Here is a 19,549-nt window from a genome sequence, read left to right on the forward strand (position 1 = left end):
TATAAGCTTATATTTGGAGCCTAACAAAATAATCTACTAATTAATATAGTTCAACATATCCTCACACAAATATGTTATGACCACAAGACCTGTCCACTCAATGTGATCTCACTTTCACACAGATTTTTTTGTAGGCAAACAGTCTCTTCTTCAACTTTAAAGCATTTCCCCCAAATTTAATTTACCACTTGCACAGAAGGCACCAGTTGCAGCATCGGCCCAGGACTTCAGATAAATGAATATAATTTACTGGGGGGGATGATGATTTTGACCAGATTCCATCGCCAGCACCATCTTTAATATGAAGCAGAGAGCTCCTGACAAGACTGGAATGAAGCTGAAGAAGATGGCACAATTAGTAACCAGCAGTTTGTAGAGTTCTAGTTACAGCTGGATACAGACAGTGAAGCCTCCATTTTACATACCCTCAGTCATTTTAAGTTTTTCCATATGTTTTACCATTTTTATGGTCCCACCAATATATAATGCATAATACATTTCACTGACTTTACACCATTTTTTCTGGTCCCTTGAAAAATTTAAAATGGAGGTTCTATTGTACATAAGTAGAGTAACAACAGCAGGAAGAGATTGTGCACAACAAAATAGACACTAGTATAGAATATATAGTGAATAAAGTACCCTCTTTTGTAAAATATAAGGATATTATATAAGTTACCGAGGAGTTTCATGACCATATAAAAGCACGTGGCCGAAGGAGTTCCAGGTCATGGAACTCCGAGGTAACTTCTAATATCCTCATATTTTACAACTGGGGGTACTTTATTTATTATAATACACAAGTTTCAGTGAGTCATGTGACAGAAATGAGATCAGAACTCACCATTTATAAGGATATAATTTACAAGATATTCATGGCTTTTGTGTATTATATGTTTATACTGTACATTCTATTTCAGTCTGCTTTGTTCCCAGAGTGGCAGAAGGGTTAAAACATAAAAGTTGTCCTGGATACAGGACAGGAGCAGGAATGGGGGGTGAGTTGCAAAAATATATATTATAATATTATAGATATTTCTGTCTATACAGATATATAGAGTGAGGCAGAGAGTTATTAGAGACAGAAAGGTGAGTGTGGGGGTAACTCAGCAGAATGAGAAGGGAAAGGGTAAAAGAGGACAGTGAATAGAGTGAGGACATGGATAGGTGGGGGATAGAATGGAGCAGTGGGGCAAGGAACTGTAGGGGTTAATCTGCTTTGTGGCAAATACACTGAGAGAATGGTTATAGGCACACACACACACACACACGCATGGAAGCATCTCACAGAGGAAAGGGGCAGAGCTAAACCAGACTGCTGGTAGCAGGTCTGGACTGGGAGTCAAAATAGACCCTGGCATTCCAAGTACACATAGGCCCAAACAGCTCCCTATCAGTCCACTTATGGTAACGTTCTATGGAACTGTGCAGCAGCCCCTTTGGCATTTGCCAGAACCCACAGATTGCCAGTCCGGGCCTGAGCAGTAGTATAGGCATTGGGATCATCCATTATTTGAAGGAGTGCTGCCTGCCTATAAGATGTAAGTCTTTTATAAGCTTCCTTCTGGTTCTTAGTGATCATTTTAAGAAATGTGTTAAAATAATAAAAGAGCAAAACAATATATATATATATATATATATATATATATATATATATATATATATATATATATATATATATATATATATATATATATATATATATATATATATATAGCAAGAGAAAATCCCATATTATGAAGTACAAGTCCAGGGAGGGGAACTGCCCTCCCTTGCCCCTATCTGTGGATGCCCATGCCTGGGCCAGTGCAGTTTTTAGCAAACAGTAGCACCAGCCTGGAGTAACAGGTAAGCAATTTTAATTATGGGTAGTGCCTAACATCTTGGCACCTATAGTGATTTTAAAGGGATACTGTCATGGGAAAACATGTTTTTTTCAAAATGCATCAGTTAATAGTGCTACTCCAGCAGACTTCTGCATTGAAATCCAATTCTCAAAAGAGCAAACAGATTTTTTTATATTCAATTTTGAATTCTGACATGGGGCTAGACATATTGCCAGTTTCCAGCTGTCATGTGACTTGTGTCTGCACTTTCTATCTGGTTACCTTCCCATTGTTCTTTTGTTAGGCTGCTGGGGGTGGGGGGGTAAGGGAGGGGGTGATAGCACTCCAACTTGTAGTACAGCAGTAAAGAGTGACTGAAGTTTATCAGAGCACAAGTCACATGGCTGGGGGCAGCTGGGAAACTGACTGTATGTTTAGCCCCATGTCAGATTTCAAAATTGAATATAAAAAATCTGTTTGCTCTTATTCTGCTGGAGCAGCACTATTAACTGATGTGTTTTGGAAAAAAAACATGTTATCCCTTTAACTTTTGTTCTCCTTTAAAGGAATTGCAAGTAAAAAGTGTGCTTTTTGCCTGTGGCTTCTAGATTCTCACTTAGCTTTATAAAAATAAAAGGGCATTACATGCAGGGATCAGATCTGTTAACTGGATTTTCTTAGAATTTTTATAAAGCTGCTAGGCCTAAAATCTATTGCTGCAAAAAGGTACTATTTATTAAAAAAGAACTTTCATTTGAAGCAACGTAGGGGGTTCTTCACAGTCAGGACAGTGAGGTTGTGGAATGCACTGCCGGGTGATGTTGTGATGGCTGATTCAGTTAATGCCTTTAAGAATGGCTTGGATGATTTCTTGGACAGACATAATATCAAAGGCTATTGTGATACTAAACTCTATAGTTAGTATAGATATGGGTATATATAGTTTTGTGAAAGTATGGAGGGGTGTGTGGATATGGGATGTCATTTGGAGGGGTTGAACTTGATGGACTTTTTCTTTTTTCAACCCGATTTAACTATGTAACTATGGACTATTGTATCTACCGTATAAACATTTGAAGAGTTGGTATTCCACGTGGATTTATACTGTTTTATAAATTGTTATTAAGTTTTTAGGTTTATTAAGAGACACAGTCATGTTATTACAGAGGAGCAGCAAATCAGACAAAAAGGGAGTATGGTTTATTTAAATAAGTAGTAACCTGTGAGGAATGGTGGATGTTGAGGCTTACAGAGGATTTCAGGCAATGCTTTTCCAGAACAAATATACTTTAAAGAGGTTAGAAAGGAAGCAATGAATTAAAATAGAAAAAAGATTATATAAGGCATGCATAACAGTCACAGGTTGGTAAACAATTTAACTGAAGATTAATTCAAATGTTATAGCAAAAATCAAAACACCAGACTATATTAAGAAACATGTAAATTTTATGGGAGTTTATCATAGGAGTTTATTTAAACTAGTAAAACTGGAGCTCACAACGGACTGCCAGAGTGGACAGTTCCCTTTTAAATAATTGTTAGAGGCATGTTTATATGTCTGTTTTCCTTGGAAAATATGGTGTTCTGAAAATAGAGACTAGCTAATACTATACCTGCCACCATGCATATCTGGTAGTAAATACAAGCATTGGTGTTTTAAAACAAATGCAGGCTTTCTTAAATAGAACACAATATTATAAATATATATATATATATATATATATATATATATATATATATATATATATATATATATATATATATATATATATATATATATAGCACCGGTCCCTGCCCCAGTGGAGCTTACAATTTAAGGTCCCTATCACATTCACACAAATACATTATAGCCATTATATATATTATATATAATTATATATACATTATAGCCAGGAGCCAATTAACCTGCCTGTAAAGTTTTGGTGAGAGGAGGAAACTGTATGTTTTCAGTGTCGTTGTGAATGTCTCATCTTGCTACTCCAAACTCTTTGCAGGGCTCTGGCTGGAATTAAATCACTGTGCATGGCAGCAATGCTAACCACAAAGCCACCATTCTGAATAAGAAAATTGTGTTGCATAGCACTTCTTTCATTAGAAAAAAAAGTCTGGAATGTCAAAAGTCTTTTTTAATAAACACTTAAATATCAGTGCTGAAAAAGCCCTTTTCATATATTTTCCTGTATGACGCAGAAGAGTAAAAAAAAAAAAAAAATCAGAAAAAGTTTCTTGAATCAATTTCGGCAGAGTTGCAAGGAACAAGAAGAACCTCATGAATGGTTGTGGATTTGGTTGTGTGAATATAAAATTGGTCATTAGGAGGTCTCTGCATGTAAAACAGCTCATTCACTATTGTGAGGACAAACTGGAAATAAACTAGCAAGTATTCTGCTTCTTTTAAGGCATTAGTTGCCCAGTACTCCAGCTCTGTGCAAATTTATAGCTGCAGTTCTTCAACAAAAAGGGTTGCATTGTACATAGTTCTTGCAAAACAATAATTGTCCTTCTAGTGCTGCTGATATACATTAAGGTGCAGGGGATAAAAAAATATTAAACAGCACAGCAAAAATAACACAGGCAACATAAGCAGCAATACAAATCCAAAACCTGGGATCTTTTATTAGATTTTTGTCAAAGCAGCTGAAAACTGTATAACCAATGGACATTCCAGCCAGTCCTCCAGCAAAGTGGGCCACAAAGGAGACCTAGAATATAAATATGAGATTTAGTTACAATTAAAGTAATTATCTACTTGCTAAAGATGCATTAAAATTGTAACTGTGCCAAATGCAAACGTGCTAATTGTAATAATTTAGATAGCAAATGTTTTTTCACTTTTTATAGAGATTACTTCCACACTCTTTTTAGAATAGTACAGTGTTTTTCTGAAAAAAATGTGAATTTCTGTCCAAAAACGATGTGGAATTCTTAGTCTCTACTGAAAATCCAGCATATGTTTTTATTTTAGTAAGTTTTTCCTGTAGTCCTGTCATCTTCTAAATCCCACCATACCTGTGGCGAACACACATTTATTTTTACACAAAGCAGCCAAATGTCTTATATCTAACTGGAAATCTAATTTTTAAACTTAGATTGAGTGATTGGCTCATGAATTACTATTCCTTTTTTTTAAATTTAAATGTAAAAAAGTTTAATCAAAGTCACTATCTTCAAAATAAATAAAATATGTAATATACCACTACCTCTTGATATATACTATTGGGTTTAAAGCCTGCATTTTCCTACTATGTATATAAGTTTGGCATATCTTCCCCACCCAAGCCACATATACCCCAGGATTTCTAAGTGAGTAAGGGAATGCTGCAGCCTTACTGTTAACCTTTTAACAACCAGAGTGGCAGTTCTCTTAAGATTTCAAAGAGGCTGTTCATTAATTAAATTATTGTGGGGGGGGGGGTTACATGTCCTTTAAGGTCTACAAAGCACAAGTTGAGTTTTCTTGCCCTATTCGACTTGCATGTACTCACATACCCTGACAGGTAGCAAGTGCAGAGCTTGTGTACATGAAAAATAAAGTGAATGAGTGTATATAAAACATGCTTTATATTTTCATACTATAATAATAATAAAGGAACTGGAAGAGATAACAAAAGTTAGCTAATGGAAATATGAGAAAACGATTTTAATGAACCTGTAACATCATAAATTGCTTTTTATATATATATATATATATATATATTTTACATTATCAGTTCATCCAGTTATTTCATGGTAACCACTGCTTTATTTTATTTGAGAGAGGTTTTGTATTCACAATTTTAATTAAAAGCAATTTAAGCCCTTTTTATCACTTCATGTAAGGAATAAACTCGTGTATGCTATACTGCTCAGCTGTTATCTGCTATGTAAATTATGCCTTTTTTTCTTATTCGGCTCATAAGGAGGCCACCCATGGCTACACAACAGTTTATTTATATAACTTTAGTACAGGTATGGAATCCATTATCTGGAACCCATTATTCAGAAAGCTACAAATCATAGAAAGGCTGTCTCCCATAGACTGCATTATAATCAAATAATCCAAATTTTAAATTGATCCTTATTAATCCTTATTGGAAGCAAATCCTAGTTATTGGGATGTATTTAATGTATACATGATTTTCTAGTAGACCTAAGGTATGAAGATCCAAATAACAGAAAGATCAGTGTCGGACTGGCCCACAGGGATACAGGAAAACTCCCGGTGGGGCCAGGTGTCAGTGGGACCTCATGCTGCTATATATTTGGCCTATTTCATGGCCATTCCCTATTTCAATGAGAACTAAGTGGTTTAATAGATGGAATAATGTATTATAGTATGTAAAGAAAAGAGACTAGGAGAATAGAAGTTGAGTGAGGAGAGGAAGAATAATAGTAGTGAAAGTGGGACCCTTGTCTAAGGTTACTCGGTGGGAACCTGGTCAAAGGTTTTTGGGTGGGCCCCTGGTGTCCCAGTCCGACACTGAGAAAGATCCATTATTCGGAAAACCACAGGTCCCGAGCATTCTGGACAATAGGTCCTATACCTGTAGTGTATCTGAAGCAAATGTATAGAGCAATGTCACAGTACTTATTGTAACTCTACATTTTTGTGTTGTTACTGATGATTTTTATGAAATAAAAATATTTAACACTATGATATGACTGAATAAACCATACAACTTGCATGTATAAAAACAGTTGCTACATAAATATCAGATGACGGTGATACATTGTAGTGGCACCGTTTATAAGCATACCTTTTCACCCGTTTCATGGGAAATGTATCTTCTGTACAGGGCAAATCCCACATCAGTTCCAACTGCACAAAAAAGTAACAGGTAGATGTCACAACAAGAGAAAGATGCCTGAACTGAGAAAAGGCAATAGGACAAGTGTCCTAGAAACTACCCCCCCAAACATTATGGGGCCGATTCACTAACTTCAAGTGAAGGATTCGAAATACAAAAACTTCGAATTTCGAAGTGTTTTTTGGGCTACTTGGACCATCGAATGGGCTAGACCTTCGACTACGACTACGACTTCGAATCGAAGGATTCGTACTAAAAATCGTTCGACTATTCGACCATTCGACCATTCGATAGTCGAAGTACTGTCTCTTTAAGAAAAAACTTCGACCCCCTAGTTCGCCATCTAAAAGCTACCGAACTCAATGTTAGCCTATGGGGAAGGTCCCCATAGGCTTTCCTAAGTTTTTTTGATCGAAGGATATTCCTTCGATCGTTGGATTAAAATCCTTCGAATCGTTTGATTCAAAGGATTTTATTGTACGATCGAAGGAATAATCCTTCGATCGTTCGATTGCACTATTTGCACTAAAATCCTTTGACTTCGATATTCGAAGTGGAAGGATTTTAATTCCCAATCGATTATCGAGGGTTAATTAACCCTCGATATTCGACCCTTTGTGAATCGGCCCCTAGATTTACTGTATATAGTGCTAAATGGTGGTAGATGTCTAAATGTAAATACTATAAAAAAGGAGCAGATGTAAGTTGACAAAAAGTTTAAAGAACAGACTAGTCACTGCTTCTACAGACTTATCAGAGGGAGTTGCAGGCAAGCAGTATATGCAGCTGCAGTGCAAGGCAATCCCCAAGCTATCACAAGAAATTGTGCAAATGATCATGTGTTGTTTAGTGACTTGCAGAAAATGCTGGTTCCCAGAAAAAAATAACTTACCGATTGTTACGATGACCAGAATTCGAAATATTCCAAACAAAGGTACCATGTCCTTAAAATTCTAAAAGTAACATAGGAAAAACATGGGACCAAATCCATAACATGCATAACATAAGATGCATAACATCTTAAGAATAGAACAATGGCTAGCACAAGCTGTATGCTATGTATATTTCATTTAATTTGTGAATTAATACAATAGGTCATGAAACAGGACAGGGAGTGTTGCAGGTTCCATGTCAGTTCTGTAAGGGACCAATGAACAAGAAAGGGTTGGGTAGAAAATGTTTATAATCAGATGGCTGGCTGGTTTGGAGTCTCTCCAATAAATTATCACAATAAAAAAATCAAGCCTGTTTATGCAATTAAGGTAAATGATGATCTCCATAACCTTTCACAGCCATTTGGTTATATCCACCCAGTGCTGCCATTAGAGGTGGTGGGGGGACAGGACAAACTACTACTTCTACAACTATTGTACTGTATCTGCTTCCTAGAAAATGTTGAACCTCAGAGCTTAAATTGAGGTTATTGTCATTGTCATACATTACTGAGCCTCTTGTTTTTTTGGACACACACATGCACAGAACAGAAAAATATTATTATTATTATTATTATTGATTCTGAATTAGGCATGCGCCTATGTAAAAAAAAGTACAGTGATATCTGTAAGATTTGAAATATGGTGTAGCATTAAACAGATTATACTCAGGGCTGATATATTTTTTTAAAGGGACAAGAATAACTGGCAAGTGCCAATTTGGCACCCCCAGTGATTTTAGATTTTGTTCTTATATAATGACAACTTTTTCTAGACAGATTCTGGAAGCATTTTGTGTAGCTTTTCACTTCTTCGTAGCTTTGGATTCACCATTAACTGTGAATTTTTTACCCAGAAGGATTCTTTCGACTAATCACAGGTGGAGGTCAATGGTAAGGCAATTGTGTGTGATTGTTCTCAACCTGTTTAAATTGAGCTTCTACCATACAAGGATTGAATACTTACCCAAACTGCATATTTATGGTTTTTCTATCATAAAATAATTGCTTTCACATAAACACATCAAAAGGAACATTATTTTAGATTAGAATTTCTGTTCAGTACGTTGAGAGAATTAGCCATGCATCTGAATACTTTTGTATGGTACCTTTCATAAAAATATTAATACTCAAGGGGCAGTGAACCTAGAAACACTCACCACTAGGACATTCATGAAGTAGCCCCCAATCAAAGCGTAGACGCCCCCAGAAGCTCCAACAAGAGCAAGCCGGGGATCAAAGACAGAACTTGCTAGAGATCCTGTAATATGTCCACAAAAATAAATGACACAGTTATCTCGAAAAAGTAAGTGGGGTCCCAACTATAATTCATCTTTGTTAATATTATTTTTTATTTAGAGTGCTGACATTTTATGTGATGCTTTACAGCGATGATACATCATTTAACCCAATCACTGCCCAAGTGGAGCTTACAATTTAAAGGGATCCTGTCATCGGAAAACATTTTTTTTTCAAAACACATCAGTTAATAGTGCTGCTCCAGCAGAATTCTGCACTGGAATCCATTTCTCAAAAGAGAAAACAGATTTTTTTTTATTCAATTTTGAAATCTGACATGGGGCTAGACATATTGTCAATTTCCCAGCTGCCCTGGTCATGTGCCTTGTGCCTGCACTTTAGGAGAGAAATGCTTTCTGGCAGGCTGCTGTTTTTCCTTCTCAATGTAACTGAATGTGTCTCAGTGGGACATGGGTTTTTACTATTGAGTGTTGTTCTTAGATCTACCAGGCAGCTGTTATCTTGTGTTAGGGAGCTGTTATCTGGTTACCTTCCCATTGTTCTTTTCTTTGGCTGCTGGGGGGGGTGTGATATCACTCCAACTGCAGTACAACAGTAAAGAGTGACTGAATTTTATCAGAGCACAAGTCACATGACTTGGGGCAGCTGGTAAATTGACAAAAAGTCTAGCCCCATGCCAGATTTCAAAATTGAATATAAAAAAATCTGTTTGCTCTTTTGAGAAATGGATTTCACTGCAGGAGCAGCACTATTAACTGATGCATTTTGAAATTTTTTTTTTCCCATGACAGTATCCCTTTAAGGTTCCTATCACATTAACGCACACACTATGGTCAATTTTAACAGGAACCAATAAACCTACAAGTATGTTTTTGGAGTGTGGGAGGAAAACTAAACTTGGAGACAGTGGGCTAACTACTGGGACTACCAGGGTTATGACTGCACTCGTGCCAGTCCTGATATGGGGCACACTGGGGATAATGCTGCACAATCTAAACAGTAAAACATATATTGCTTACACATGCAACTCGGTAAAAAATGTCAGTCTCTTAGGTATTTCTTGCTGATCCCTTCACAGTCCCTCAGCTGTAAATGAAAGTCCAGAGCAAGTATATATGTATCCCCTAGGGATCACAGGGGTGATATTCCCTTTAATTGAACGTATTACGCTATGCTTGTTTCTAATTTCTGTTGCCACAGGCGCTGATCTCCTTATACATATCCCCTAGGGGATACATATATACTTGCTCTGGAGAATCTAAACAGCCTTTTTATTAATGAATATGGAAGGTATAAGTGTAGGTGTGGATGAGGTAAACATTTGCACCTGGGCCTGTAGGGCTATTATAGTATTACTGCTTGGAGGACACCTCTGTAAACATACATACATATCCTTTACCAATAGTGTCCTGGCTGGAATTAACCCACGGATCTCTGCACTGTACTGCAGCAGTACTAACCACTATGCCACCAAGCTGCCAATAATCCAAATAAAACGCGACATTATGCCAGATCTAAGGTCGTGTACAGTAATGGTGTACCCAAAATTCCCAGGTCACATTACTGGCCAATATAGATTAAACTCAATGCAAGGAACCCTGAAAACAATTATATTTTATATTGTAATCAATATTATTGTATTTATTTAATTAATCCATATCTACATTATACTAAAAAAAAATTTGAAAATGACCCACTTCTTAGATATCAATTACAGGACAAATCAACAGGCCCATAAGTGGTACAATTTTCTTTAATTTCTGCTATGTACAGCTACAAGCAGTATAACCAGCATCATCACTGACCTCCGATAACCCCAGCCAGGTATACCAGTCCAATGCGATGTCCCTTATGGACCAGCTCAAGTGGAATTCCAAGGAAAAGCTGGAGAGCCAAATTCCCAATAATGTGCTGCACGCTGTGAAGGCAAAGTGTCATTGTTCAATATAGACAGTATTTAGAATTCAAGTAGTAGCCAGAACCTAACCTAGAGATGAAGCAAAATGTGTGTTTATTTTGTCATTCTTGATATACAGTGTTAAAAAAGGAAAGCACTGCTGAAACATTTAGAAATATATACATTATAAATGTATATATATTATAAACTTTTAGAAACTATACTATACATCTGTGTTTATGTAGGCATTAATCATTTGGCTGTATTTTACTACAGATTTTGCCAGTCACATACTGGTTTATCTGGTTAGACATGTCATTCAGGCAGACAATAGAATGCTTTCGTTTACTTGCCCAATGATTCTCATAATGTGTTTGCGCAAAGCCAAGGTCTTATACTTAAACACGTCAGTTGTTGCTAACCTCGCATAGTTACATAGTTAAGTTGGGCTGAAAAAAGACCAAAGTCCATCAAGTTCAACCCGTCCAAATGAAACCCAGCAGACATACCTACACACACTCCCACACTGACCCACCATACACTCACATAAAGTGCACTTACCAATATCTATATTAATTGTAGATTTTAGTATTACTATAGACTTGGATATTATGCTTGTCCAAGAAATCATCCAAGCCACTCAAAATCAACCATCACAAACAACATTATCCACTAGTGCCTTTCACAACCTCCACTAACAACACTGATCCAACTTGAAAATGTTCCATTTATCACCACTCTATCTATCCTTTTAATGTATTCTTAAGACAGTTCTCTATCAAATTATTATTAGGTATTACCAGGTCCAAAAGGGACTCATTCCTACTAGATTCTTAAACGAGCTGAAATAAAAAGTTGTCATTTAGCATTTTAACAAACTTGCTAGCTTTTTCTGTGCTCTAGGAACCCAAACCCTTCTTTCCTACACCAAGACTTTAGCCTCGCATTTAGTTATCTAAGCTCCCTGCTGTCTTTCTTCAACTTTCTGTTCCTGCTGTCTTTAACTTTCAGTTGTATGTATATATCCTTATACTGAGCTTCCTCTATGCACACAAAGACTAAATACATTAAGGGGCAGATTTATCAAGGGTCGAATAGTAAATTTGAATTCTCAAATTGTATTTTTTGGTCAAAACTCACAAATTCAAATTGGGAATAATCCAAACTCGATTCGGAATTCGAGATCCATCAAACCTTTACCCTAGGAAGAATTTGAATTAGACTATTCGCTACCTAAAACCTGGCGAGTTCATGTAGAAGTCAATGGGAGAGGTCCAGTGACCCATTTGAAGATGTTAATAGCTTCCCTGACAATTGACAACTCGATTTGAGTTTAATTGAATTAGATACGAGTTTTCAAGTCGGTGTTATTCGTTCGAGTTTTAGACATTCAAATTTTTTTTAAATAACCTCCCATTCGAATTTCGAGTATTTTTGAATTTATTCGAATAAAAAAAATTCACATGAATTCAAATTCGACCTTATATGATAAATGAGCCTCCTGTAGTACAGATGGGGGTACAAACAGTGCATTGAATGAATACTGTATATACAAAAATTAGAGTAGATGCTATGTAATAATTAACAAAAGAGGAAGGCGATCCATGCCCTGCAGATCTTAAAGTCAATACATTACATAAGAAAGAGCTCAACAGCAGATATTATAGGTTTTATCAACATTTCTAATTAAGTTTATTTTCCTATTTTTTTAGAGAGAGATATAAGTAGGCTTGAGCATCAGTGTCATAGCCACAATTATAGCTAACCTCTTGTCAAAAGTATTGCCTACTCCCTTTGCAACCTCTAGTTTAAAGTGCTAAGTAGGTTACAATAACTATTGATAATGTATTCAATCTCTGCACAGTATCTGGCACTTGTTCACAACATTGAAATCGATTCACATTGATTTTAAAGCTCCACTCCAGATTGTAGGCCAGGCCCATAGGTTGGACTTTTTTTCTATTCAAGAGCCTGCAAAAATGACAGCAACCTTCTGTGTACAAGTTCCAGATATTGCTCTTCCTTTACTAACTATAAACAACGCAAGTGATTGTCTGTATGTATGGAAGAACTGCTAATAGTGAACTGCTAGTAGTAAATTTAAAAAAAGATGCAGCATTTCTGTGCATAAAGCTCAAAGATACCCAGTAAGAATTAACAATCCATATTTTTTAATAATGAAAGGTATAATTGTCATTATAATCATCATCTTTACGCACCACACTTAAGGTGGCCATACATGAGCAGATTAAACCTGCCGATATCGGTTCTTTAGGCAGATTCGGCATCTTATCTGCCCATGTGGGGCTTCCAACGAGTCTCCCCGATTAATATTAGGCAAAAAATCGGCCTGCTAATGATGGGGCAGGTTTGATTTTTCCTGAGAATGAAGACCGCATAGGATATTTTGGCCCTAGGGCCAAACGATCGTATTAACCCGATATCGCCCTGCCTTTGGTGGGCATATAGGGTTAAGATCCGTTCTTCTGGCAACCTCATAAAATGAGCGGATCTTATCTTGTATGGCCATCTTTTCTCTGATGAAGCTCCCAAAGGCAAAAACATATAAGGAGGGATGACCTATTAATGCTCCATGATAAGAACCATTGGGGCACCTTTCTCATTTTATATGCAAATGATATATATCACTTATTTGAAACACCAGTATTTTCGCTTAGTAATATTTCTTTACTTAATGAATATCTAGTTTTATATGTTTGCTTACAAGGGCCAAACAATTAGATCAACCCAGCATTGCCCTCCCCAGAGTGAGGAAATCAGTGAAAAATTTGCTCATTTAGCGACTTCACCAAACAGCTTAAGTCAGTCTGCACTTAAATAATGGTCTTCATTATTTATTTATTTTTATAGTTTTTTGATTATTTGCATTCTTCTTCTATTCAGGCCTCTCCTATTCTTATTCCAGTCTCTTATTCAAATAAATGCATGGTTGCTAGCGTAAGTTGGACCCTAGCAACCACATTGCTGAAACTGCAAGCTGGAGAGGTGCTGAATATAAAGCTGAATAACTCAAAACCCACAGAAGTAGCCCACAGGTTGCTGTACATGGCAGTCTAAAACAAGGTATCTATAAAGCGTGGGCTACCAGACACAGAAATCCAGTATCAGACGTGACAATTACAGTTTGAAGGATTGATTGCTTATGCTGGTACGGGAGCAAGAGATAATAACCTAAATATAATACATGCTGCACAATTGTTTATAAAAAAAAGTATCATCTTGGCAACAAGAGCAATGACAGAAAGTTTATTTTTCAGAGACCATGTAGGGGGCTGTCCATACTCACCCAGCATGCACCATCATGTAAGATATAAATCTCCATGCCTCCTCTCTTTTATCAGCCCGGTAAATGAAGGGGCTGTTCCAGACACCAGAATCCAGGGTGATCCACTGCTTCTGCGGCATCCACACTGCATAGTAAATGAATACTGCTAGCTAAACAGAGAACAAAATGGAATGAAAACTATGAGAAGTACCAACATTTTGTCAGATAAAACTTCAAGCACACATTCATTTTCTAAGGGCAACTAGAAAAATTACTTGACCATAATAATAAATTTAAAGGCTATGTTTTCCTTTTTCTCTGTAGTAAAATAAATCCATATTGGTGGTAAAGCAATCCTACTTTTTATGTTTCAATGTTTTTTTTTTAGTAGACTTTAGATAGATCGCCTGTATGGGAACTTGTATCCAGAATGCTCGGGACCTTGGGTTTTCTGGGTAATGGATCTTTCTGTAATTTGGATCTTTATACCTTAAATCTACTAGAAAATCATGTAAACCTTAAATAAACCCAATAGGCTGGTTTTGCTTCCAATAAGGATTAATTATAGATTAGTTTGGATCAAGTACAAGCTACTGTTTTATTACTAAGATAAAGAAAATTATTTTTAAACATTTGGATTATTTGGATAAAATGGTGTCTATATGAGAGACAGCTTGTCCGTAATTATAACGGATCCCATACCTGCACCTGTACCCATACATGGTTGTGTTTTTGACATGATTCAAAAAAAAAAAATTTAACTTGTATGGAAACTCTGCCCCCTAAAACCTGCCTAGCTGAGAAGTCAATGGGTAGTGTATCTTCAGCATTCAAGCATGGTGACTTTTTTTTCATCAGTTTGTGTGACTGTTCTCTTTGTTTACATCATCATACCCAGTGGCTAGGTTTAACAGAAGGAAGGAGAAACGCAAAGTAGAAAACATTACTTAACTTGCCAATGAAATTGTGTACAACATACTAAAAAGTTTATGTAAAAAAAGGTACATAAACACATACAAGGATACAAAGGAGTATTACAGGTATGGGACCTGTTATACAGAATGAGTGGGACCCAGGGTTTTTGGATAACGGATCTTTCCGTTATTTGGCTCTTCATACCTTAAGTCTACTAGAAAATCCCAAAAACATGAAATAACCCCAATAGATTGGTTTTGCTTCCAAAAAAGATTAATTATATCTTAGTTATATCTTAGAAAAAGATCATTTTTAAAAATTTGGATTATTTGGATAAAACAGAGTCTATGGGACATGTCATTCTGTAATTCAGAGCTTTCTGGATAACGGGTTTCTGGATAACAGACAACTGTCGTAGTAAATACTGAAGAATACGTTAGGTATAATTGGAAAACTTGTATGGCCAAAACACTTTAGCTAACACATAAACCAGGCGTGTTCGACTTAGAGACTTGGCTTTTTGTAATAAAGGGAGAAATTACACACACTGTTAATTAAAGTCATCAAAGAACTCAAGGTAAAGACCGCAAAGAAACTGATCAATTTATGTTCTATGGTCCTTGTATCGCCTGCAAAGTCATACAGTTTCCATCCCAACATACCTCAGCAATGCTGACTGAAATGATAAAGATTGGAGGGGGCAAGCAGTTTGCTCTCTCCAGGTAGGTGTCTCTGTGGTTGGCAGGTAGTATCCAGTTGGAAATGGTTTCGTGGATTTTGTCACAGCGGGACTTAGGTGGGCTCTCTGTATTTGTTGCTTCTTCTGTTTCATCTGGCCACGTTTCACGAGAAGTCATAGCTTCAAGCTCCATATTGTCTAGGACACAAGCAAAAAAGGAGTGAAGGTTATCAGACTTACTACAGACTACAGCAAAGGGCTTGTCATGGAATGCCTTTACGTTATCATATATTTATCATTTATGGCCTGGCTTATAGTAACATTGCTCATTTATGGCACTGGTTGTCAGATGTTTTTGGGTTTAAAAACTTCAGATCTAACATTTGCATAGTTAAACTTTTACATCAGAAACAAACAATTCTGTTGTCCAAAGCGTTCACGTGTCTTTAAAGTCAGATTCAGTTTGGCCAGGCACACTTGCACTTTTACTGCAAAAACAGGGAGCTACACAGTTAAAGGAGAACTAAACCCTAAAAAGGAATATGGCTAAAACTGCTATGATTTATATACTGAACTTATTGCACCAGCCTAAAGTTTCAGCATGTCAATAGCAGCAACGATCCAGGATTTCAAACTTGTCACGGGGGGTCACCATCATGGAAAGTGTCTGCGACACTCACATGCTCAGTGGGCTCTGAGAAGCTGTTGAGAAGCTAAGCTTAGAGGTCATCGTAAATTATCAAGCAGAACATGAGGTTTGTCTGTAATATAAGATGATGCTACAGGGCTGATTATTAAATTCGGGTGCTAGTTGCACTAGTTTCTGTGCTGCCATGTAGTAATTATCTGTATTAATTACTAATCAGCCTTATACTGATACATTTATATTCTATGTGTACTGTATATTGTGATTCAGTCCCTAAGCTCAGTAAGTGACAGCAGCACAGAGCATGTGCAGTGAATCAACAGAAAAGAAGATGGGGAGCTACTGGGGCATCTTTGGAGACACAGATCTTTACTGCTAAAGGGCTGGTACAGAAGCCCAAAACATAATGTACAACATTTCTAGCCTACTTCTTTAGTTTAACTTTCCGTGTCCTTTAATTATGGGCATAACATAAGGGCATGTATACACTTGTTCCTTCAGTACATTCCAATTCATTTTTATTGGTCTGATGCAGTTTCCTACTGAACTCAGGTCACCATTGTTAGTATAGCCCTAGTACCACCTGCCAGCCATAGGTGTAGCCACTGCATTTTTCCTAAAAGAAGTTACAGAAGATAACATATTCAGTGTATTTCTGTATTACTAATTGATACAAATAGGACTGCATTACTAGGAATTTGGACTATAGCGTCAGTATGCTACTGCTGCAGTACTGAATAAGTCACTGCAGTATTTAAAAAAAAAAACAGTATGTTTGATTTGTAAACCCAATCTGTAAACCCAAATTGTGTTTATGCAGAGACATTGATCAGCCCTGTGTAATGAGGAAGAAACGGATCCACTCCTGGCCTTTTTGAGACCTTATTTCATGTTATCATTTAGTAAAGAGGAATTTGGATCATTATCTTCCTTATGACATGGGGTTGGTTGACATCTATGTTTATATATAGAATGTTTGTATGTATCATTATGTACATAATGATGTATCATAAAATCCCATTTAAATAACTAGATTATTGTCTGAGAGCAAATGCTGAGAACTGAGTTGAAATGCTTCTTTGCATTTATTCTATTTTAGAATATTGGACATTTTCAGGTGCAAAAATAGTGAAAACCTACCACTGTCACTGTAAATGATACACTGATGGCTTCTAGGGGAGAGTACGGGCAGTCAGATGTAAATGACTATACCATGTGATAGATGCCAGAGTTAATAAAATTAATCTGTTTACTGCCCCCATGATGTTTTGCTGTGGCCAGGGTTTTCTGCATGCAATCATAGTGCAGCTGATATAAAATCCACTCGTATGTTCACGACCTTGGTAGCAGCAAGGGATCCCTTGCGTCAGGCAAGACGATAGTGGTATGGGGCCCACAAGAACAGAGTCTCTGAGGTTAGCAAGTATAATCACAGGCAGATGCCTAACAAACTGGCATTGCCAATGAATAACCCTCTCCTATAATTTAGATTTAGCAGCTCTAAGAGAACATTAAAGAAAAACTTCATATTATAGGTACATATACTGTAGATACAAAGAAAAGTTGAAATATATAATGATTTTATGAATATAATGATTTGCCTCTCTCTCCGTGTCACCACCAGGCACTTTCTGTGCCCCTCCCCCCCCCAAAAAAAACATCCAAAAATCCTCCTGTTTCAGCATCATAGCACTTATATTTATATGTACAAACCCCTGCAACAACCCCTCAGCCTTTTCCTTTAATTTCAATGCCCATTCCTCTGCTTCACCACAGACACCCACATGAATATCCTTTAAGGAGAACTAAACCCTAAAATTTAATATAGCCAAAAAAGCCATATTTTAAATACTGAACTTATTGCACCAGCCTAAAGTTTCAGCTTCTCAATAGCAGCAATGATCCATCTTGGAAAGTGTCTGTGGCACTCACATGCTCATTGGGCTCTGAGCTGCCCTTGAGAAGCTAAGTTATGGGGTTATCGCCAATTATCAAGCAGAAAATGAGGTTTGTAATATAAGGTGAGGCTATAGGGCTGATTATTAAAGTCTGATATTAGTTACACTGGTTTCTGTGCTGCCATTTAGCAATTATCTGTATTAATTACTAATCAGACTTATAGTGTGACATTTCTATTCTATGCGTACTGTATATTGTGAGAGGGTCCCTAAGCTTAGTAAGTGATATCAGCACAGAGCAGGTGCAGTGAATCAGCAGAAAAGAAGATGGGGAGCTACTGTGGCATCTTTACTGCTAAAGGGCTGTGGTTACCTTGTCTAGAACAGAAACCCAAAACATAATGTATAACTTTTCTAACCTACTTCTTTAGTTAAGCTTTAGTTCTCCTAATTTACATTCTTACGAAATTCCCACTATGTGCTATGGATAACTACATTGGCAGAACAAGTTAGTGCCAGTATAGTACCAGCTATCACAGTCACCTGCTATGTGCATCTATGGCAGTGCTGACCTATGGCACACCCAGTCGCTCAACTATCTTTACACTGATGAATGGCTAAGTTTTGCACAGCTATACAGTACAAGTGAAATTATTAAATCTGGGCAATTGGTGAAACTTTAGACGCAGCTCCATGTGACAGCATGGGTTAAATACCAGTTGTTGGATACCATAGAGCAGTGGTCCCCAACCAGTCGCTCAGGAGCAACATGTTGCTCTCCAACCCCTTGGATGTTGCTCCCAGTGTCCTCAAAGCAGGTGCTTATATTTTTTCCAGGCTTGGTTGTATTTTGGTTGTATTAAAACCACGTGCACTGCCAAACAGAGCCTCAATGTAGGTTGACAATCCACATAGGGGCTACCAAATGGCCAATCACAGCACTACTTTGCCACCTTTTTTCATGCTAGTGTTGCTCCCCAACTCCTTTTACTTCTGAATGTTGCTCACATGTTCAAAAGGTTGGGGATCCCAGCCATAGAGCATTGGTAAGTGTTTGGAAACGTAATGCTGTCACATGGGGCCTTTTCTAAAGAGATACACTCATGGGAAGTAGGGGTGAGGGATGTTGTGGATGACCCGGAAAATGCCCTTAATTATAGGTGTACAGGTATGGGACCTATTATCCAGAATGCCGGGGACCAGTGACATTCCGGATAACAGATCTTTCTGTAATTTGGATCTTGAACCTTTAAGTATACTAGAAAATCATGTAAACATTAAATAAACCCAGTCGGTCAATTCTGCTTCCAGTAAGGATTAATTACATTTTAGCTGAGATCATGTAAAGGGTACTTATTTATTATTACATAGAAAAAGGAAATAATTTTTAAAATGTAGATTACTTGGATAAAATGAAGTCTATG

General features: G+C 37.0%; 1 protein-coding gene across 1 annotated transcript in view; it reads right to left on the bottom strand.

The window, feature by feature from the left end:
* Window positions 1-3,665: 3,665 nt before the first annotated feature.
* rhbdl2.S (rhomboid, veinlet-like 2 S homeolog) overlaps window positions 3,666-19,549 on the bottom strand; it is a 30,915-nt gene continuing 15,031 nt past the window's right edge. The window contains exons 5-11 of the mRNA XM_041583941.1: window positions 15,565-15,779; window positions 14,009-14,157; window positions 10,610-10,722; window positions 8,705-8,805; window positions 7,506-7,566; window positions 6,563-6,624; window positions 3,666-4,528 (exon numbers count right to left, since the gene is read on the bottom strand). Of these exons, the coding sequence (XP_041439875.1) occupies window positions 4,349-4,528; window positions 6,563-6,624; window positions 7,506-7,566; window positions 8,705-8,805; window positions 10,610-10,722; window positions 14,009-14,157; window positions 15,565-15,774 (876 nt within the window). The 5' untranslated portion in view covers window positions 15,775-15,779 and the 3' untranslated portion in view covers window positions 3,666-4,348. The remainder of the gene's footprint in view (window positions 4,529-6,562; window positions 6,625-7,505; window positions 7,567-8,704; window positions 8,806-10,609; window positions 10,723-14,008; window positions 14,158-15,564; window positions 15,780-19,549) is intronic.

This window comes from Xenopus laevis, chromosome 2S (assembly GCF_017654675.1).
Source record: "Xenopus laevis strain J_2021 chromosome 2S, Xenopus_laevis_v10.1, whole genome shotgun sequence".
Classification (NCBI taxonomy): Eukaryota; Metazoa; Chordata; class Amphibia; order Anura; family Pipidae; genus Xenopus; species Xenopus laevis.